This window comes from Toxorhynchites rutilus, chromosome 3, assembly GCF_029784135.1.
Source record: "Toxorhynchites rutilus septentrionalis strain SRP chromosome 3, ASM2978413v1, whole genome shotgun sequence".
NCBI classification, from domain to species: domain Eukaryota; kingdom Metazoa; phylum Arthropoda; class Insecta; order Diptera; family Culicidae; genus Toxorhynchites; species Toxorhynchites rutilus.
Genome location: NC_073746.1, coordinates 112,159,116 through 112,182,666, shown reverse-complemented (window position 1 = coordinate 112,182,666; position 23,551 = coordinate 112,159,116). Strand labels below are relative to the sequence as shown.

The 23,551-nt window shown below is 37.2% G+C and overlaps 1 protein-coding gene across 2 annotated transcripts in view; it reads right to left on the bottom strand.

The window, feature by feature from the left end:
* Positions 1–23,551, bottom strand: part of LOC129775692 (uncharacterized) — a 166,644-nt gene that overhangs the window by 11,133 nt on the left and 131,960 nt on the right. For both annotated transcript variants that reach the window (XM_055780708.1, XM_055780707.1), the window contains 2 exons: positions 9,505–9,849; positions 7,428–9,402 (listed from right to left, as the gene is read on the bottom strand). In XM_055780708.1, coding sequence (XP_055636683.1) covers positions 7,428–9,402; positions 9,505–9,849 — 2,320 coding nt within the window. The remainder of the gene's footprint in view (positions 1–7,427; positions 9,403–9,504; positions 9,850–23,551) is intronic.

Sequence of the window (23,551 nt, the reverse complement as noted above, 5' to 3'; positions counted from 1 at the left end):
CGATGACTTGTTCCCAACGAGATGCCAACTTCATAATACCCCTGTTATAGAAGCTCGCTTCCTTATTGGCAAAAAACTCGGATAGCCAATTTTCACAGGCCTCTTTTGTGGCTAACTTCTGACTACCTAGCTCGTTCGCCATGGACAAAAACAGGTGGTAGTCACTTGGTGCAAGGTCCGGACTATACGGCGGATGCAAAAGAACCTCCCATTCGAGCTCCCGGAACTTCTGGCGCGTCACCAAAGAAGTGTGTGGCCTGGCGTTGTCCTGATGGAAGACAATGCGGCCTCTATTTATCAAAGATGGCCTCTTCTTCATGAGTGCTACCTTCAAGCGGTCCAGTTGTTGGCAGTACAGGTCCGAATTGAGCGTTTGGCCATAGGGAAGCAGCTCATAATAGATTATTCCTTGACAATCCCACCAAACACACAGCAGAACCTTCCTGGTCGTTAATGAGGGCTTGGCCACCGTCTGAGCCGCTTCAGCGGGCTTCGACCACGACCGTTTGCGCTTCACGTTGTCGTAAGTGACCCACTTTTCATCGCCAGTCACCATCCGCTTCAGAAACGGGTCGATTTTGTTGCGATTCAGCAGCGATTCACATGCGTCGATACGGTCAAAGATGTTTTTTGCGTCAACGTGTGTGGCACCCATACATCGAGCTTCTTTGTGCATCCAAGCTTCTTCAAATGGTTAATAACGGTTTGATGACTTATCCCCAGCTCTTGGCCGATGCTACGGCTGCTACTATGCCGGTCTTTCTCGGCTTATTCAGCGATTTTGTCGAAATTTTCGACGACAGGCCTTCCGGAGCGTGGCGCATCTTCGACGACCTCTACACCAGAACGAAAACGTTGAAACCATCGTTGTGCGGTGGAAATGGAAACTGTATCGGGTCCATAAACTGCACAAATTTTATTGGCAGCTTGAGATGCATTTTTGCCTTTGTCATAGTAGTACTGTAAAATATGTCGGATTTTCTCTTTATTTTGCTCTATATTTGCGACACTATAACTCACGAACGACTTAACCAAACAAAACACTGTCAAGGACTATATTATAGCGCGCAAAAATGTCTTTCCAACAAGCTATGTATAGTATGACTCGATACAATGAATACAACTAGAACTACGCGCTTACAACGACACCTCGCGGAAATACCGCAGGACTTTTTTGACAGCCTAATATAATAGAAAATAACAAACAATCAATCATTAGTACATTTTCGACATTTACGGTGGTGTGAAGCAATTCACTCTATCGGATGAGCAAGCTGGAAAGCATATTTTCCGGATTTTTTCCATTTTCTTGCGAAATTTATCAAAAATGTTCTAGTGTTTCTCACCGTTACATTGATATACGCCCAGAGATGAACACAGCAAAGTAAAGACGACTCAAATCGGACGATTCGTTTTGGCGGTTAGCGACCACATTTTGCGATTCATTTTCATTTATATAGATGTGTATCTTTTACTTTTCATTGCAAAACATATGTGCAACTGATTTTTTCGCACCCACTGAACATATACGTAGTAGAATTTTTCGATTTTCCCGATTTCCATATGTGGTATCATTTTTTTTACCGAAATTTTCTATTTGTCTTCAATATTTTCCAAAGTATTCTATCAATCTAATTTGGGTGGAGACTAGAATTGGGCGATCTTGGATCGATATTTAAAAGATTGATCTTTTCCTCTCCGATATCCATTTTTTTGGAACGATTCCTTGTACTCAGAAAAATTGCGAAAATTGATCTTTTCTTTCCGACCTTTCCGATCTTTTTGATCGCAGATTTTTTTTTTAATTTTGTATTTCAGTGAACATTGATTTTAATCCCATCAAAAACCACCTGACCAGTGTTGCCACACGTACAGATTGATCTGGAAAGGTACATATTTTTTCGTTATTTTTGGTACAGATTCTGTACGGTACAGAGTACAGATTTTCGTCAAAAAGTACTGATTGGTATAGATTATTTTCGCGTGTGAAATTTCTTACATTCGAGCAAAGCAAATTAAGGTACATGACGACTTTTACGCTGCAGTATCGCTAGGAGCGATTTTTGAAAAAAATTAATTCATAATAGTACGCAATATAGATTCAAGAAAAAACTATGTATAAGCATTATAAAACACACGGAGGACTTGCGAATGTTAATGAGTATTTTTTATGCTAATTTTTTCCAATGAATACCTTCGATGCTACCAATTTTTGGTACAGATTTTCGGGCGAAAAAGTACAGAGTAGAAAGATTTCTAACTCCTCTTGTACAGATTCAAATGTGGCAACACTGCACCTGACATATTTCATAAACATTACCCAATGATGTCAAATTAGTGGTCGCAAATTTAGGAGAAGCAGTTCGGTAGGATTGGTCTTTGCAAAACAAGCGTGTTATATTTATGGTGACATCAGGTCCAACGGATGCCTTCTCTTCTAGAACTGGAACTACCAAAATGTCAACAGAATCCTGGATTATGGGATTGTTGGCAGCGGAGTTGTGAATGAATATCAGTTTGTAGAATTTCTAATAATAATTTTCAAATAATTTATTTATTCAAATAATTGCATAACGGTTCAAGGAAAATGCCCTGAAAAATAAAATGTTGGTGGGTTTTAATTTTTTTTTTGTGATCTTCATGCTGAGAATCAAAATAAAATGCTTTTAATGTTTAAAAAGAAATGTTAAATACTTATATAGAACAAGTAATAAATTGATAGAAAAGTAGCCGATTTTTTTAAGATCGATTCAGTAGAGATCGGTTCTTTGGTACCAATTTCATCAGTGAATCAATCCCTACGCCATGTAGAAAATCGATCCGTAAAAACCGATCTTTTTCTTCACCCAATCCTAGTGGAGACAAATACAACGATATATAGACGACACAAATCTGATCAGCCGTTCTCTTGTGATGATGAGTATAACGTGCGGGGGAGAATCTTTGTTTTGAATATAAGACTGGCTGACCCGGCGAACTTTGTCCCGCCCATTTGATTTAATTCATCAAATTGTATTCATAGAAGTTCCGCTAGCTGACGGCATTGTCATGAAATCATGAACGGCAAATTTACGTCCCCAACATTGAAGGGAACATCAAACTTCAGAACAAAAAGCAATTAGGATCAGTAGATTGATGATAGTAAAAAATTAGTAAATTTTTCAAATCCGTTGACCCGTTCTCGAGTAAAATTCCTCAATAAATATGATTTTAATTTTATATGTTTTAGCAACTTCCCTATTTATTTTAATAGCTTCTTATGCATACAAACCAAACCACAGACCGAAACGCATAAAAATGAGGATATTTTTTTAAATCTGCTGACCCGTTCTCGAGTTGAATTGTATCATACGGACATCAAATTATTTTTATTCATATAAGATATGCATATTCCACCACAATTATTTTCAAAATACCGAAAGATAAATTTCAATGTGGTCAAAGTTAATTCCAAATGAAGGAATTAACAACAATTGTACAAAACAAATTGGTAGAACAAGTGGGGAAATCTTTGTTTTAAATATAAGATGTGTTCGTACATATGTGTATTCTCATACGCGTTATATTTTTTTCTAAAAAAATCGAATGTTGCGCTTTACGAATATATTTAATGAGTTATGATGTTAATTAATAATGAATATATTTTTTTAATTTCTATTTTTCTATTTTCTAATTATTTTTTTTTTGTTTTCCTAAGATATTTGTTTTTATTGTATTCGTATATACACAAAAAGTTCACCAAATTAGAGAATTTTGTAATTGTTCTGAATTCTTATATGATTCAACATAAGACTTATGGTGAAAAACATAGTTTTCCTTTTTTCACGCCATTCTCAAAGGGCTTGGAAATGAAAATTTGGAAAAATACTCAAAGTTCATCTACTATAATGTACTGCGACAAATCATAAAAAAAATCTATCGAAAATTCAAATTGTGTTGCAATTTCATTATTGTGCATTTTTTTCTCAATTTTTATATTTTTGATTTTTGTGTTTTTTAATTTACATTCTTTTACACTCATTTACATTACATTTACATCTATGATGTTTTTTCTGAATTTTAAAGCATTAGCGGTACAATTTTTTAGGATTTTTTTTTCAATTGTTGAGACCAATTACTGCTTTGAAATGTATTCGTACATGTTTTTTTTTTATATTTATGACTTTTTTCATATTGTTTCTAGGATTGAGTTATGATTTATTTGTAGAATTATCCAATTTAGTATTTGTTGGTATTTATCTAGCTTACAAGTTTTATTTTTTATCATGATCCACATTGAGTACTTTTCTTATATTTTCGTTTCCAAGCTATAGAGAATGGCATTAGAAAAAAATACGATTTTCAGTATAGCTCTTATAGTGAGCAATATAGGATTTGAGAAAAATAACCTAATTTTCCAATTTGGTAGCTTATACAATATTTTCTATAACACTGGTGATAGGGTTTAGGGGCAATTTTTACGAATACAAAAACACAATGAAATCATAGATTTTAGGAAAATAAAAAAAAATGCGGATGGTGAAAAATGGAAAAATATTTTCGAGCCCCGCAATACTCGATATTTTCTGAAAAAAAAAATCACAAATGTCAAAAAACACACAGGAACAGATTTGAAAAAAAAATAGATTAGCACTGGGTCTCAACATTTACAAAATAATAAAGAATGGAAATGTATCGCGCAATACTTCCAAAATTTTGAAAAAAATCACACGTATACATAAAAGTCGTAGAAGCTCATTTAAATATGAAATTTTAATATGAATTACCTAAACGCAAAAAAAAACAAAGTTTCAAAATGTTGTTGGTACTTTAATTTTTGATGCAATTTTGTTTGTTTTTTTTTTGACAATATTTGTCGATACACCACTGGTTCATGCTAACTCGACTATTGGCAGCAATATCTCAGGTTACAGTGGAAAATTGTGGGTGTAAAGACATTGGTCGTTTAAGCAATGTTGCACTCTTTAAATATCCGAAAAAAACAATTAGACTGCTTTTTGAAAAGCGCCAAAATTGTGTTTTGTAATTTTTTACAAAAATTTATAACTCAAACATTATAATAACACCAAAATTTTGGATAAAGAATAAAATGTAGAAAATCGTTTCAATGTTCATAAAAAATACCAAAACTTTTTTACGCAAAAAATAACACTGAAAAAAAAATTGAAAAGCTACAATTATTTTTTTCTCAAAGACACAATTATTCAAATAAAAAAAAAAACTATTTGAAAAGTCTGTAACATTTCGAACAAGTCCATACATACGAAGATGGGCACTTTCACAGGGAAAAAGTTTTTCCAACAACAACATTCTCATGCTTTTGTTTTTTCAATACAACTAATCATAATTTAAGTTATTTTTTCACAAAATCACGTTTTTACAAATTCTGAACAAAAATGATATAATACATTGGAAGAAGGGCACTGCCACAGGGAAAAAGTCTTCTTAACAACTTTTTCATGTTTCCTTTGGAAATTTTCTGTTAATGTTTAATTCGTAACATTTTAATGTGTAAATTACTGCGATTGACATATTTTGCAAACTTTTTTAATTTTAGCACCACGTCAACAACACGTTAAACGAGAGAATTTACACACAAAACTATTGCGAGGAGTTTTTCAGGAGTCTTCCTGCAATATATTCCTGAAAATATAAAAGGAAAATATAAAAGATATATAAAAGTTGACGTCTTCAACAAAAGTTCATATTTTAATGAGATCTAAAACTTTGTCGGAAACACTGTATCACTATTTTGACTTTGAACAAAATTATAATTCTAATTAGTTATAATTTTTCTAATTAGTTATAGTTTTTTCAATGAAAACATGAAAAGATTGTCGTTAGAAAAACTTTTTCTCTGTAAAAGTGCCCATCTTCCAATGTATAGATTCCTTGTTGGAGATTGTAAGGGCTATTCACATTATTATAATTTTTTATTTTTTTACAAAATGCGTTTTTGAGAAAAATGAATTTGAATATTTAGAATTTTTTTTCGGTGCAATTTTTTTAGAGAGTTTTTTGGTATCTTTTTGAAAATTTAAACATTTTCCTACATTTAATTTTTTGACCAAAATTTTGTAGGTATTATAGTTTTTGAGTATTTTTTTTTGCGATGATAAAAACTATGTCCCTTTCAAATAGAAGCTCAATTCTGATTATTTCAAGTATGCAAAGTTGCTTAAATGACCAATGTTTTTACATCCACAACGTTGCACTACTATCTGAGATGGTGCTGCCAACTCCTAAGACGAGATGGCATTAAATTCGTCCGTGAATTTCCAGCATTTTTTCAAATTTTCGTCTCGAAGCTATTGAGAATGGTATGCAAAAAATTGAAAAATAGGTTTTCCCATAACTAATAAACCATATAGGGAATAATAAAAACTACCTTATATTATAATTTGGAACCCTATAAAATATTTTCCATAGCACTGGTGATTGGGTTTGGGGCACTTTTTACGAATGCACGAATGTAATAAAATCATGGGTTTGAGGAAAATAAAAAAATATAAAAAATATTTATTCATAATGTATTGCACCACGCAATGACAGAAATTTTCTAAAAAAAAATCACAAATATTAAAAAATATATCTTCTTGAATGGCCCTTACAAAAAAAACACATACGAACACAATTAAACATAAATCAGACCAGTCTTAACATTTAAGAAAAAAAAATCAAAATTTAGAAACATAATTTATTTTTGTTCCGCGCAACTAACCTCTTCTTCTTGGATGGCGTTAACGTCCCTCGTGGAACTTCTGTCGTCTCAACGTATGCATTAACTAGCGTCATTTATAAAAACTTAGTTGAGATTTCTTAAGCCAAATAACCTTGAATGTATTCCGAGGGGCGAGCGACCACAGTGCAAGTCGAAGGAAATTTCTTTGACGAAAAAATCCTCCAGTCAGAACGGGAATCGAACCCGAACACCCGGTATGATAATGTGAGACGCTAACCTCTCGGATACGGGAGCATCAAACCTAAATTCCTGAAAAATCTCACGTACCTAGTAGAGGTGTAGGAACATAGTTAAAAACGAATTGGGATAGTACTGAATCTCTAAATACCAAACAAGAAAAAAAAAATCAAAATTTCACGTTTTTTTTGGTACTTTAATTTTTGCTCAAACAATTTTGTGATAATTTTCCTCGATACACCATAGTAAGATGCACCTTCGGTTTTTTTAATCAAATTTTGCCTCGAAGCTATTGAGAATGGCGTCGTTCTTCACCGTAGATCTATGGTGAACCACATAGGAGTTCGAAAAAATTGCCAAAATTTCTTATTTGGTACCCTATACAACATTTTCCATAAAGCTGGTGATTTGGTTTGGGGCCACTTTTTACTTCCTTACCCAACCAGGCCCTTTTTCGAAACGCCACAGGTGGTACAATCTTAGGGCTGTTTCAGAAAACAATACTCACCAGTCACTGCTTCTACGATCGCGTGCACATGCTGCTTCAGGCCATCGATGCGGTGATCCTCGCCGTGCCAGGGAGCGGTAATTTGCGTCAAAACGGACACGGCTTCCCGGAACTCCGGATCGGTCCGCTCGTTGGACCGCTGATCGGTCAATATATCCCGCAGAATCTCGATCCCATCCGCCTTCTCCAGCTGTCGAATCGTTTCCGTCGTGGAGCACACCGTGGCGAGAGCTCGCAGCGCAAGTGCCCTCACCGAGGAGAACTTGCACTCTATGCACACGATCAGTAGCGTCCGGACCGTCCCATTCGAGATGAACGCATCGTTCAGCGATGCCAACCCTTGGTAATCCAGATTGGATAATTTTGCCACGTAGCTTAGGTTCGACCGTAGAATCAAGTCACATTTTGAGTCCTCGATTGTGTCAATGATCACTTTAACGAGATTTTTGAAAATCACTCGGGTGGTAATCAGGAAGTACCGTTTGATTATCTGAACTTCTTCCTCAACCGATCGGTAGTCAAAGTCCTCTCCATTTGCCGCAGCAATGCGCAAATCCGTCGTCATATCCACCAGTGACTGACAGTTTTCCTTGAACTTCTTAAGATCCGCCTGTTCGGCGGATTCCTTCCCGAAGTAATCGATGGACTTCTGCTTCTCCACGAACGCGTAGATGTTCGAAGCCAGACCCTGGACCAGCGGAGCAGCCTTCTGGTAGATTTCCTTCTCGTCCTCATCATCGTCCTCGTCCTGCTGCTGTTGGTAGCGTTTGATCGAAGCAAAAACCTTCTCGATTCGCTCGAATTCGCTCTGCAGGTTCGTTACCTTGGTCTGCAGGTGCCTAATAAGCTTGACGGCGGTGGACGATGTCATCTTCACATTACGTTTGGCTTCCATGCTGATCGATTTGGTTTGCAGGATGGACATGACTTCGCTTTGGTAGGAAAACCGCATACCATCGAGCCAGGACTGAACGGCAGGGGTGTGTCCGTTAAGGAGTGGGTTTTCGTAGGTGGTAAAATTAAGGTCACTTCCGCTAAACTGTCGGTTTGCTTGAACCTGATCGGCTTCCTCGTAGAAGTTGTCGATCAGTTTGGTGGGCCGTGGTTTGACAGCGCTTCGCTGGGTGCGGATTGGCGTCGGTGGAAGTGATCGGTAGAACTTCGGCGGGTACATAATCGGCGTTGAAGTCCCATTTGGGTACAACTCCGCATAAGTGGGAAGTTCCTTATTGCGCATGGGTGTCTCATCTTGGTCACAGCGTGTAAAGGTTTTGTTAGCTTCAGGAGAAACACCGCCCAACACTACGGTTTCATTGTTGTAACTCACAGAAGTCTTCAGAATGCTCTTTGGTGTTTTCAGAGACGACACAGTCGTATCTTGACTTAGTGTTTGGTTGAGGATGTTTGATAGTTCACTGCTATCCAGTGCGATCATCTCCTCGTCGGAATCTTGCAGCTGCTGGCTGAGGTTCCTCTTCACCCGACTGCATTTGGTGATAACGCGCCCTCGTCTCAGGGAACTTCCGCTGTTTCGCGTCGTAGGACAGTAACAGCTGATTGGCAGGGAAGATGGGCCCGATGAATCGTAATCGTCGCCGGCATTGGTAACCAAATGACTAGACTCGATGGGTGATGTGTTGTTGAAGTTGATGTTATCGATCTTAGAGATCAAATCTCCGCTAGAACCGGAAGTGGAGTGGGTGGGTGAGTTTGGTTCACTGTACGATATTCGACGGGCTGCAAGATCATCGAGGGTCGCTGATTGCGTCACTGGTCTCCGGATGACAGTTGGTGGGGTGGAAACTTCGCTGCTGATCGAAGGCGATCGTTGGAACAACTGTTCGTTGATGGTTCGCTTTGGTGTTAGTTTGTCCGGAGAGGACTGGTTTTCGTTACAATTTCGGCTGCTAGAGCTGTTGCAGCTGCCAATTGATGGCATCTGCGGCGACAATTCGGTGTCAGAAAATCCTGAGTCCTATATAATTAAATTGAAGGTAAATTTTTTTTATGAATTCTATGTGACTATGTGCAGACAACGCTGACTTGGATGTTCAAACAATCGAAAAGTGAAACTTACCTGACTTTTGTGACTAGCGGGGCTACCTTGACGATTCGCGGCATCAACACCCCAAACCGTGTTACTTCTACCACTTCTAGTACTCCTGCTGCTACTATTCGCCAGACTATTGCTCGTATCCTTGTTCGGCGTTCGTTGCAGAATCAGCTCTTCCTCTTCTTCCAAATCCGGGAAGCTGCTTGGCAGAGATGGTCTCAGAGACGCTGGTTGTCGGCTTCCTAGCTGATTTTGGTGGAAGAAGTACCCGTTGCTGACGCCAAAGGCGCCCCCGTAGAAGGGACCATCCGATGCGCTGTTTCCATACCAGACCCGACTCTGTGATCGCTGGAAGTTCGAACGGGACATCTGGAAATTACGTGGGAAAAAAGAGAGAACAAATTGAATGATGGTATTCTATGCACAGCTTTAGTTTGTAACATTGGTTAAATGACAAATTCGGGTAGCCCTCAATTTCCATTATAATTATTAGTGAAGCGAACTTTTATCTCGCCGCAGACTCGTAAACTCGTTTGCAGTACCCATTCCGACATGTCTTACGCAGTTCTTCGTCTCGGTAAGCATCGGGCAACATTTGTTGATGCCCAACGGAAGCGGTCGGACAGGTCAAACTTTATCCTGCGGAGCATAAATTGCCGCATATTCGAACGTGAATTCGAGTATTTATTGCTTTAGTTGGCCCAAATGGAGATATATATTCCGGCCGCAAAAGGGTAATCCGGGAAACGGTTCATCCGAGAGAGAGAGAAGATTTACAGCTCACTTCTGCTACGATTTAACATTTGCCTGTCATTTGTCAATCGTGTGTCGGGATGTGGTGTAGACGCATAGGCAAAATTTTCGGTTTGTACCAGTTTTCAGTTTATGGTAACCGGGGGAATACCTAAGTCTTTCGTGTGGAGCTGTGGAATTGTGTTCACTCGGGGGAAGGAATGTCTGTCATTGGCAGCATAAATCCAATGGCAATTTGTTCGGATGCGTAAGGACAAGACGAGAGATATGTCAATGTTGATACGAGTGAATTGCTATCGTAGCCCAAATAGGTTAATTCAAGAAGATTTTTCCGTTGAACTATCAAAATGTTAATCAGCGGAATCTTGATTCTTATTGAGGAATAAATTCTTCTTTTCCATAAACAGTCGGATCTCAAAAATAACAATCACATTTCTGATGAAAAAATTACTCCATTGAAGTGTGTTCAAATTGTTTTTCTTTGCATAATGTACTCGAACGTTGCCACGCAAGAAAAAAGAAACATCATGGTGTGTTTCAGCATATTCATGTTTCAAATACGTCATGTAAAAAAATCCACAAGGGAAACATGTGTTATAAATCGATTTGATAATTGAAGGTGGCTCTGATGACAGTACAAAAACCAGAAATGTTTGCAGAACTGGATCAAGAATTGATATAGTGGAGATGTGTTTAAAACGCGTCTACCGGGCAATTTGACCCGCTTGAATTTCTCGGAAACCAGCAAGAATATAACTGTAATTGTTATGAGAAATCCTGAAGGTTAATGATAGTATCCTACTTCGCAAGTTTGACACTTGTAACGTTGTTTAAAAAATTATAAAATAAGTTTTCTCTCGTGATTATTTTAGATGTTATTTTCTACATCATTTCTGTAAAGTTTTTGTTGATGAAAACCGATTCAGAGGCGATAATTTGAAGGCATTGAGTGACCGTTGAATGTCTGAAATGAAGAAAACTGTGAGAAAGTAAGTGCGCGAGGGGAAACGGTATAAATATACAGAGGACTGTGGAAAGAGATTTGACTGCAAATAGAGATGTCTAAATTTTTCGTTTATTCAATTGTCGATTAATCGTGGTGTCATTTTTAAATATTCGATTCATTCGAATAATTGTTTTTCAGTATTCGATTAACCGAGCGAATATTTATTTCTTGTAATCAAAAAGAACAGACATATTTATAATAAAAAAATATGATGTCATAATTTTAAAAGTTACATTAAATATAATTTTGAAATAAACATGGTGCAGAATAACTGTTCTTGAATGAAATGGTATTTTAGTATATTGATAAATTTACCATTTCATGATTTTTTGAGGACGATTGAAAAAAAGAGCATATCATGAGAATGATGCACAATATTATTATTATATCTACATAAATTTTTTTCTGTTCAAAATTACCTGTTCTTTGAATGTTGTTGAAATAGCTGATTTGTTTGAATATTTCTGCTTAGTCCTTACAGCTACTAGTTCAAAAGAGGTACATTTATAGAATCATTGACCACTAGTATGGTATATTTTCCTCGGCACTCTGAATTTGAATACTACTATTTTAGAACGGGAGCTGAGACCACATTCTTTAAGTCCGCATTTTACTCCTGCAGACCCTGAATTCTTCTTACCAGTCTCCTTCACCACCAGGGAATCATTTTTATGGTTCAACCGTAAATGATTTAGCATATCCGAAGAATTTCGACGAAACACCATGACGGTTAACACTCCTATACTCGCGCATAGGTCTGAGAGACCAAGAAATCAATAATTCGTTCATTTCTCAGAAAACATCAACACTACGACATTGCGATTCTCTCTAGCTTCGTCATTCATTGTTCATCATCGTTTTCCGTATCATATAAGTTGGTACGAAGGGGACGTATATCACTTTTTCACCACCTTCGGTCTGAGACACCGATGCGCGTACAGGAGGAACTTTTTTGGACAAGTGACTTTTTTTCCTATTCTAGAATATTGTTCAATGAAATGTATAAATTAATGTCAGTGGCGTGGAATATTTATTAAATATAATGCGTTATATCATTTTCGGACTATTCTTATTTGATTTCAGTCCTTTTGTCACCGGATTGAATGGATTCATATATTATTCGTCGATATACTCGTCGTTAGATTCATACGTGCAAAAGTAAAGTACAAATGTTTGACATTCGTATATTTGTTCACTAAATATAATGGTCACGCATATACACACTTGTGCAATAAATGCACTTGCGGAAGAATTGTAAACTGTAAATTATAAATTAATCTGTGGCTTATGGTTATTTTTACAGTTACAGCTTCGGGTTTTTTCTACAATATATGAGCTGAACAATATCGACGATAAAACAAGTCGCCGGAAGTTCCTAGAAATCCTTTTATATTATCTTTTTATGCCCCATCAAAAACAGTCATTAAGTTTTTGTTAACCAAGAACACAGAAACAAAGAATATTAGATATAGGAAAACTTGAAATTCCAGAAACCTTACAATCGAATAATTAACCGACGTCTCTAACTGCAAAACGCGGGAAAAATACCTCCATCACCGACCGACACCGAAAGTCGATTATTCTTTTGAACTGAAACATATAAGATAGAGTATATTACAAACCTAAGTTTAACCGTAAAAGACTTACCTTTTAATTTTTCAATGCTCTTATTCCCACCAAAACAATACCTCACACAAAGAGCAAAAAAAAGACATTGCAAAATATTGCAGATTATTTACATACAAAATCCAAGATGGCTGAAAGGCCTTTCTCATAAGTCGCGCTACCGTATTGTATCTATCGTGCTTCCGACCAGGGCAGTGTGCTCCCTTTTGACCAGATAATGTTCTCATGAGAGAAACAGCTCATATGCGAGTGATGCCAGATGTTTCTTTTTCATATATCTCTACATGACACGAACAAATGTGTTTAAATTTAATCATAATGATCAAAAATACGCACGTCATAAGGTTATTTCTAAATAATGTTCGATAAATCAAATATACAAATGTTTTCCCATACTTTAAAATAAGTTTAATATGGTTTCACGGAATCAAATAACATCAAAATGATAACATGCCTTCACATCTGGCATCTATATTGTGTGCTAAGATAAGATCAGACAATAGGGGGTCTTTTACGGACCAAATTTCTGTCAGTCATTCTGATTTCTGATTGGCTGATTTCGATAAATTTTATAAACAAAGCCGACTTTTTCAGTGTTGCCAATAGAAATAAATAGCGTTGGATTTGTATTGAATTTAGAAATGTCGAATTTAATGAATATTACGGTATTTAGTTTAAAGGAAATGTGAAGGAATTATATATAAGTTCATGTATGTGTTTTTTTTCTCAATGGAGTAAAGTGAAAGTCAAAACACTCATTTATCAATTATGATTCGTTAGGTCCGTAATGCGATTTCATATTTCGGAATATAATTTCCATTGCTAAGAAGAAATGGAAAGTCTCATCATTCACTATGCAGATGGCAGAGTTGTTAGCTCTAGCACGTAAATATGAAAAAAGAGATGGTTGATACCATCAAGGTTGTGTTTTGCTGACTACCAATTGTTACACTGCTGACTGTTCTTTCCCGCTGACTTATTTTAATGATATAAAGAGCTACGAATTTTGTTCTGTTCTGTCGAGGAAAGTTTTCGCTTCATCGACGGTGTACTCATAGTCGAATTCAATATTCATGTCATCCACATTATCACTAAAATTAGATGCAGCTGAAATTCGATATGATGTCGATGCTGCTTCACTGTCCATCAATTTCTGGGCTGAACATTTTTCTAGCCGCTTTCATAGTAAGTCCATCAATCCAACAAGATGTTCTTGTGTATCGGCTGTATGCGAAGCATTCGGTACTACGGTCATGTATTGCGGAAGAGTCGCGATTTCCAAGTTGTTTCTGAATTACAATGGAGTTGAGCGCCGTTGTTTTACACGAATCAACGAGAAAAGATTCTCCAGATAATTTTGGACGAGTTGTTATGGATATCATTATTATATTATAGATATGGGTATTTAAAAGACTCATTTTATCCTATATTCTTTTTGAGATTGCCTTAATCATTAACCAACCAAATGATACGATTCATAAAAACAGAAATTTAAAAAATCCGAAATTTTATAATTTTTCGCAATTCTGGCATCCTCATGTCATGGCTTCGTTTTTGTACGACGAAGAAGAGTAAGAAGCCAGTTGTCTCATCTTGTCTTAGATTGTGTGCTCAGAGAAGGCGGGAAAAAGAGTGCAGGGCGAACTGAGAGAACCCATTCACTGAAGGAACTAATCCTTCTCCTAGCTGGCGGGCATGAAGGGAACATTATGATGGAATTTTGGGAACAATAAATACATTTTCTAAATAAAAAAGATTAATGAAAATTAACTATTCCACAACAAATAAAAGTTCCATGTAATAGCGTAATATATTTTCTGCCAACGGTGAAAAAAATATGGATGAAAATAGTGTATGATAATAATTTCAGATAATAATAAAGGAGGCCTAATTATAACATGAATATATTCTTTCAATAATAGTTATGAAAGGTTCATGGCTCTGTGTTTTTAGCATTCAAAAAACAACAAATAATTATTTTCATTCAAAATCTAACGATCTAGAACTGCCGTAAAGCTTGCTAATCTGAAGCAAGCCGTCTTTCAGGAAGGGCGCCAATTCAGAAAACAAGTCACATAACACGAGTGACTTGAGCTATCTCCCTTCATTCGCTGGCGTAGAAGAAGTACGATTTTTGACGTGGGACTACGTCTAACGAATATATGGGTGGTAAAATGAAAACCTATACACAGAACATGTAGGAAAAAATGAAAGATTCCGAATGCTTATAACTCGAACATTTCTTACTGGATCGGAAAGATGTTTGCATCAATTGATAGGGAATATTTCTACGCGTCTATTGCAATTAATAAAATGTTATTTTTCATTAGATAAACAATTGAATAACTGTAAAATGTGAGGCATTATCTAAACGCCCTAACTGCCTCGTTTCGATTGGTCCGATTTACGGTTTCCCCAACAGAGCCATCAAAAATAAGCAGCCTTGGGGAAATCGACATTGCAAATACATGAAAGTAAGGGAGTTTTCGTTCTCACCGAAATGTGTTCCCTAACAAAGATTTCAAAACTAAGGTGCCTGGAGGAAATCGGCATTGTAAATTCATGCAAGTCGTGGGTATTTTTGTTCCGACAGAAATGTGTTTCCCTAACACCGACTTCAAATACATGGACCGTAGGGAAATTGGCATTGCAAATACATGCAAGTCGGGGGTATTTTTGTTCCGACTGCAATGTGTTTCCCTAACACAGACTTCAAATCGATGGAGCGTCGGAAAATTGGCATTGCAAATTCATGCAAGTTGGGGATATTTTTGTTCCAACCGAAATGTGTTTCCCCAACACAGACTTCATAATCAAGGTGTCTGGGAAAATCGGCATTGCAAAAACATGCAAGTCAGGAGCATTTTTGTTTCGACTGAAATGTGTTTGCCTAACAGAGACTTCAAATCGATGGAGCGTCGGGAAATCGGCTTTGCAAATAAATGCAAACTGCGAGTACTTTTGTACTCGCTTGCCTATGTGTTTTCGTAACACGGTCTTCCAAACTTAGGAACCTGGAAAAATCGTGCAGACACTAGAGGCGAATGAACTTTCAGGTTTCAAGCAAATTCGCGGTTCGAGAAGGACGTACACTTGAGAGATGCAAGCTTCAGAGGGAAATGTAAAATAAAATAATCGTTTGATTATCCTTCCGTTCACATATTTTGTCCTAGGCATCATACCAAACGTAAAAGGACTGTCATTTAATTTACTTGTAACGAAGAACATAATCTATCACAATGCATGGATTGACCATAAATGTTCAATCTTTTTACTCACAAAGCAAATATATTGAATTCAATTGAATTCGGATTTTTTTTTTCATTCAATCAAGAATTTAATAAATACAAACAAGTGATTGCTAAGCTAAGATAGTCCCACGTCAACCTTGCGGTTATATCATAGATATAACCCACCCATTTTTTAATGGCAAAATTTTGTTCTTGGGAAATATTCTGATATTCCAGCAAATTTTGATTACTTTTGTCTATTTTGTATTTTTTGTGTGCTTTTTGTTTTCTATTCTTTAAATTTCTTATTTGAGCGTTAAACCAAATAGGATATTTGACGGTTGAATTTCTTCGTCTTATTTTCTTCGGCACACCTTCTGATATTATGTTATTCAAAATTTCGTGAAGAATATGTACCGTTAAGTTGACATTTCGTTCGCTGTTTAATAAAGTATGCCATTCTATGGCTTGTAGGCTACATTTGATTGCTTCGAAGTTCGTCTTGTTGTATTCCGGTACTTCTTCGTACTCCCAGTCGATGGGCAATTGTCTGTTATGTACAAAGATTGAGTATTCAATTGCTTTTTAAAAATTTTCATTTTTCCAAAGGGGAGTCATGGACTCATTCACACAAAAGTCGTCGGTGATGTTAGTAAATAATAGGTCTAAATAATTATTTTGGGGATTTTTTACGTGATTTGTTTGATTAAGACCGAGATGTGCAATTTCGTCAAATATGTAATGAAGGGTTTCATTTTCCCCGACTATGGCATGAAGTCTGAACCAAGAATCAAGTAACACACGCAGCAACACCCTGAGCAAACGAAAATACTCCCGCGAACGTAAATCCCTCGCTTCGAAAGCTTCCTTCCGTTAGGAAGAAAACGACTGCAAGTTGAGCTGAGCGCGCGAAACAAACATCGCGACAGAGCAAAATAACTGGACAAACACTCGCATTACATTGTGTTTCCCGGTGCATTTCTACATCTAAAGTACAAACAAAACCCGCCGAGATGCTGCCTCACAGAGACACTTGATAGAAGTCATGCTGAGGAGCAATTGCAACGGAGATATGGTGGCGAACACGTGCAACACGATGACAAACACCGCGCACAAAGGGAATTTTCTTTGTACCGCGAACACTGCGTCCTTAGTCCTTGGGATGGTTAACTAGGAAATGCCTTTCTATTACTCAACATTAACACCGGTGCGTTACATTAAATGTGGTTTTGTTTGTGAGATTCTTTAAAACTCGTAAACGGCAGCTATGAATGAGTAATTCCTTGAACGCGAGTTTATGAACTGGAGATAAAACATATGCCAATGATTCATGCGGGCCAACAGACGACACAATTGTAGCTACTTGAGTTGCCTTTCTCAGTACAAGCTTTTGTTTACCACAGAGGATGTGTGTATGAGAACTGCTCGTAATAGATGGAAAACATATGTTTTCTGCCTGCATGGGTATGAGGGAAGGTGTAGGAGGAGGTAGGCTTTGTTGACTTTTCACGCTACCGAACACGGAAGTTAGCTTGCGGCTCAAGCCCCGGGGCAATTCGTCGAGTCGAACAAATGCGGAAAGTGGTTTGCAATCGATCGGCAATTAATAATGGAATGTGCTGAAAGTAATTGAAGATCTTCGTCTGGAAGACACTCGACAGGAAAATTGCACTGATGCAAGCGACATTGAGCGCGTGACATATGGGGTGGCATTCGTCACGGAGGAATTCGCGAATTCTTCATTGAGAAACCTTGATGGGAGTGAACGAGGATAATCAGTTGAATGAGTGATTGATCGCTGCCTTCAAATAAGTCTGCACTCGCAAAGGTGAGGATGTCGGAGTGTATATTTTTATCGCATCTAAAAAAATGCATCCCCTTAGTTATACGATCATTGAATTTATCGTTGGATAAAAAAAACTTTCTTTCATTTTAGCTCCAGTGGATGAGCAAAAAACTAACATTAGCAGCAGCAAAATTAATCCGTTTCCCAACTGGACGTTTAACTCTGTACTCTGTAAAATGAATCTAATCATTTGCTAGATTTGGGACGATGCATCCTAAATTTTGTGGCATTTCAGTTTTCGGTAGCTACACACGCATTTATTACAGCAAATGGCGTCATTGTATTTGCTGTAATAAATGCGTGTGTAGCTACCGAAAACTGAAATGCCACAAAATTTAGGATGCATCGTCCCAATCCGCAGCCCTTTAAATTGGTCGTTATAGAACTGAGCGTAGAGAATTTCAGCCGGAACTATTCACAGTCCTCCCATTCGGGATGCTCCAGCTATCGCTTGTTCACCATTAATTCTGTTGGCATGGTACAGGCTTTCCGTGGTGGTGGGAACATGCTGACGGCAATCGTCTTTCCGAGTCCGCACACTAGCAATTCGTAACGAGCTTATGTAGGCAAAATGTAGTATGTTATCAAATGCCTACAGGATGGTTATCTCATGGCGGGAATATTGTCCAATTGGCTGTCGTGGAAGGGTAGGCTACTGATATTCATTTTATTTCATTTATATTCATGGAGGATGCAGGAGTATTTTTAACCGTTTGTTGGAGAGAAACATTCAGCTCTGGAAAAGCTATCTTTGACTCCATCAATGGAAATTGACAATCCAAAAATGGAACCTAAACGGGAAAAATCCCACGGGATAATCAAATTATGAAAAGGAAGAAACAACCATCCGAAACCGTGGCTTGCAAAGTGGTGAAAAAATTATGAATAAATTCCTCAACAACAATTTCAGATGGAAAAGAGAATGTGCAGTTGTAGATTACCTATCATTCCAAATATACCAGTATAAAAAAATGAAGGTGATTCGAAGTGAATATTTGCAGAACATCTCCACTTCGGTTTCGTCTCGACCAAACAATATTGAGCATAGATATTGACTAATGACTTTAAACATTTTACTATTTGTTCCTCTCAAACGGCGGTTAAACGAAACAAATCAAAAAATCAAACCAAAATATGCACATAATTTTCGTGCTTGTGTGCACACATTCGATATGGACTTCATTCAATTATAACAATCTATCGAAAGTTGTTGCGTGTGTGCGCAGGCTGCAACCATTCCCCACACCGCAAGTGAAATGTTTCCCATGAATAATTGAACGGAACGGATTTCCCGCGGATCGGAGGATTGACACCACACAGAATAATGGAAGTAAAAGTCATAGTGATCAACGACGCAGTTTACCGTGAAACTGGGAGAAATCGATGACATTCGATTCGACGACGACTGAACGTTAGGTTGTCGAATTGCTGCCGATCACTGATTGTGGTTGTGAACCGATTATTGAGATTGAACACTATTTTGTTTATATTCTAACATATCCAAACGGATGCTTCATATCGTTTACATGCTCAAAATTAACGCTTGGAATGAGTTTCTGGATTCCTGCTTCAAAATTCAAAGATTATAGATGAAGTTTCCATTTCTAGGTTCAGATTTCAGATCCAGACAAAAAACCAAGTTTTATAGCCGTATATTAATTTTTTTTTGGGGTGCTTAATTTAGTTTAGTATTTTAGTTTTTTTTTATATCCTAATATTATATTCGTATAGTTTTTTAAGTTAGAAACACTTTTTGTTGAATGTGCAATTTAGGCAGCTGGCAGATGGCAGATTTTCAATTTTACCGTGAACAAACAATTTTTACGAATTGTTTTTTTTTATCGCGAAAACCATGATCCAGTTTGAGGAACTCTTTGCGTGAAGACTCTGGGTCTACACCGATAAGCCGCAGATGATTAACGTCAACATTCGCCACATTATCCCGGTTGCAGAAGTGGTCGAAAATTCGGTAATCAAAACCAAGTGTTTCTCAAATGAAGCCAAATTCATGGAAATTAATGTCGTTCAGCTTTACAGCAATTTAAAGATCTATCCCTTTGGAAAAACACTCTATATAATATGACGGTGGTTAATGGGGGACCCCGGTCTGGAAAGTCGCAAAAATCGATTTTGTTTTTGCATTTTTTGGAAAGCTTTTGCCCTCAGAAATGTTGTCCTAAAATGATTTTTCGATATTTGATTTCGTTGGGAAGTTTGAGATCACCTCAAAGGATATAGTATTGCGGTACCAGTTTTAGATCGCGATTTTTGCAAAGCCATGTTTTTCAACTGGTGGTATCGATATCTCAGGGTCTACTCGACCGATTAGATTGTAATTTTTTATCAGCATCTAAAAATTAATTATCTAAAGCATTACTTAGCGGTTTTTATATCTCATTTTTTCGATTTTTACAGCGATTTTAATTTTTAACAAAAATGGTCGCCATTGTGGCAATTTTTCGATTTTTCGAAAACGCTTTAGGTATTTTCCTAAAGTTTCAAAATATTCGCTGGAATTCGTTCTGCGATACCCCGTTGCTTCAGAACCGATACCACCAGTGAGGTACCGATTTTCAGACAATGTCTACGCATCCAGCTGTCAACAACTTTTGTTCTTCTTGAATGGCGTTAACGTTCCCTATGGAACTTTTGCCGACTCAACGTATGCATTAACTAGCGTCATTTATTAATACTTAGTTGAGATTTCTTAAGCCGAATAACATGCCTTGAATGTATTCCGAGGGGCAAGCTCTAGAATAAGCATGACCACAGTGCAAGTCGAAGGAAATTTCTTTGACGAAAAATCCCCCGGCCAGGACTGGAGTCGAACCCGAACACCCGGCATGATAATGTGAGACGCTAACCACTCGGCCATAGGTGCACTGCAGTCTAGCTGTCAGCTGTCAACAGCGTGATAATCATTATTAGTGCACTCATAAAATGGAAAACCCATCTTCAAATATATCTTAAACCATAATCAAAACACCCGAACACTTCATTTGTTCCTAACATCCGAAAAAAAATCACGAAAATTCATTATTTTTTGATATAAGGTAAAAGAACAGATCAGTTGTTGGAGAAGGGATAATTTAAAAAAAGAACATCAAAATTTGCGTTCATGTCAATTTTCTCTACAGTTCCATGTAAAAACATCATTTCTATTTCATATGTTAAAGTAATCTGTTTCATTGCTTTTTACATTGCTTTTGTTTAGATATTACCCTTTTTTAGGAATACTACGGTCAAGTCTCCCGCAGAAGCAGTGATCGTTACGTAACAAAATTTCATTTTTATTCCTAAATAAATTCACGGGGCCCTATATGCTTGAGCAGCTAGCTTCGATTCTGAAACCGAATGAGGTGTGTTTCCTGAGCCAAGATGATAAAGCACGTGATTCAAAGGGTTTAACAGCGGCCAGTAGGCAAGCACCGATAGATGCATCTCGAACAGGGTTACCTATTTGTATTTCTACAGATTCTGTAGATATAGATTTTTTTTGTGTTTCATACAGAATTTACAGATTTTTTAAAATAATGTTGCAATAATGACTTGAGGTTAATAATATTTTTTCTCATCTCACCTATTTTATTCATATAGCGTTATAACAACACAGAGAATGTAAATTCCAAAAGTGCACTCATACTGCCTTGACAATTCATGTCCTTTGAAAGTTTTTTTTTTCAAATGAACTGAAAATGAACAGCTCAAAGCGAAAAGAAGGGATTAAATCAGTTCAGGAAATATTGAAGCTCGAATAATTGAAAATGCAGAATTTGCCCGCTTTCACTGGAATCCGTAGTTGAACATAACCTAGAGAGATTCAACTACGACCGAAAAACGATTTTACTATTTTTTTAACTACGTTTTGCTATTGATTGCTGAATTGAACAAGCTGAAACTGAAACATCTGAATTCACTCAGATATAATCGGACACCAGAACACATTATCTTACTTTCTTGAGTAATATACATCAAATCTGATGTTGCAGGACCAGTCTTTGGAAATTTAGATATCTACGTGGCTGTTGAAGATGTAGAAATAGAAGCTACTGAACTGGGCGAGAACTAAACAAACTTTTAGGACCATCTGGTTGAACGACTAAATTTGAATAATGAATAGATATTCAAATAAACACATACCCGATTAATTTGGTTAGAATGGTTATGTCCTGTCCATATCCTTAGCATTAGCTATATAGTAGCTTTAAGTGCCCTTCTCATGCGTTGACAGTTGTCTAGTTTAGCCTTATTATTATACCTTTTAATTCATTACTACCATTACATTTTTATATGTACTTGAAATATATCATAATGAAGGTATTTACGAATTTAGTAAAGAAAAGATTTTTAAGACCAGAAACACAGATCTTCATTTTGTCATGGCTGCTAAATAAAAACTTATTCCGTCTGTTATCGCAGGATGCTAAGGCACCTTGGTCATGCTGAAGCAGTTCAATTACAGGGAGTGGTCCAATGTACGTTGCAATTCGGTCAGGAAGGCACTGTTCTTTGAACGCATTTTCTCATGGGCTCGATTGAAAGGGTGAGCAAGCTGCCTGAATTCGAGATTATTCAGCTTCAAGGAATAATCAAGCCAGTAATCATAAATAATGTGGATGGAGGACCAGACGAGAGCCCATTTTACAACGGTCATAGATTTTTTCGATTTACCATCAATCAATTGAATCTTGATCCAATATGCGTTACTACAAATGCTCCAGGACGCAGTGCTTTCAATCGTTGAACGTCGGATGATTCCTCTTTCCCGGGAGTTAGTAGGTTCAATGGGATCTCAACTGGAAACGGAACATTTTAGGTATGCAATGAAATCGTTAGCTGATGTGTGGAATAATCTAGCGATCGACAGATATTCCCTCAAAGCAGAATATGTTTAGTTCGCTAACTCCATAATCGATGAAGCGGAATCAGTACGATATTAAGCCGAGTGGTTTGCTTGTCACCTAAGGACATCCCAGAGCTTTTTCTAAGTAGTGAAATGTAACTACATGAACTGCTACATTGAACCAAGGAGTAGTGTAAATCAAACGGGGTTGCAAGCACCCACCAATCCCAACTGGTGTCAGCATTAATTTTTCGTCTATGTTTGTTCAAAATTCTATGAACTTGTCGAAAGTTCTTCCGATGTCACTACTTGTATATAAGGAACATAGGTAGGAACATTTGTTTCCGATCTGGGTAGATATCTAATTTTTTCATGTTGAACGAACGACTTTAACTTTGTGTAAAAATTAGCGTTACGTAACATAAGGGGGAGAGGAGTTTGTCTTGCGTTACTTTTTGTTACATAGGGGGGAAGGGGTCCAAAAATCTCATTTTTAGCGTTGCGTAATTTGTGCATGACGCCTAACACTAAAAGTGCTATGGAGAATCATGGACGAAAACAACTTTTCAGTGAAGCTGACAAGACTGGGTGAGGCTACGATGGATAGAATAAAGTGCTGTGTGCAAATATCGGGATCATCTGATTCATTCGAGTCCCACAGGGGGCTTCGACAAGGTCTCTCTTGCTTTTTGTTCAACATTGCACTAGAGAGTGTTACGAGACGAGCGGCGTTTAACTTGCGTGGTACGATTCTCAATAGATTCAGT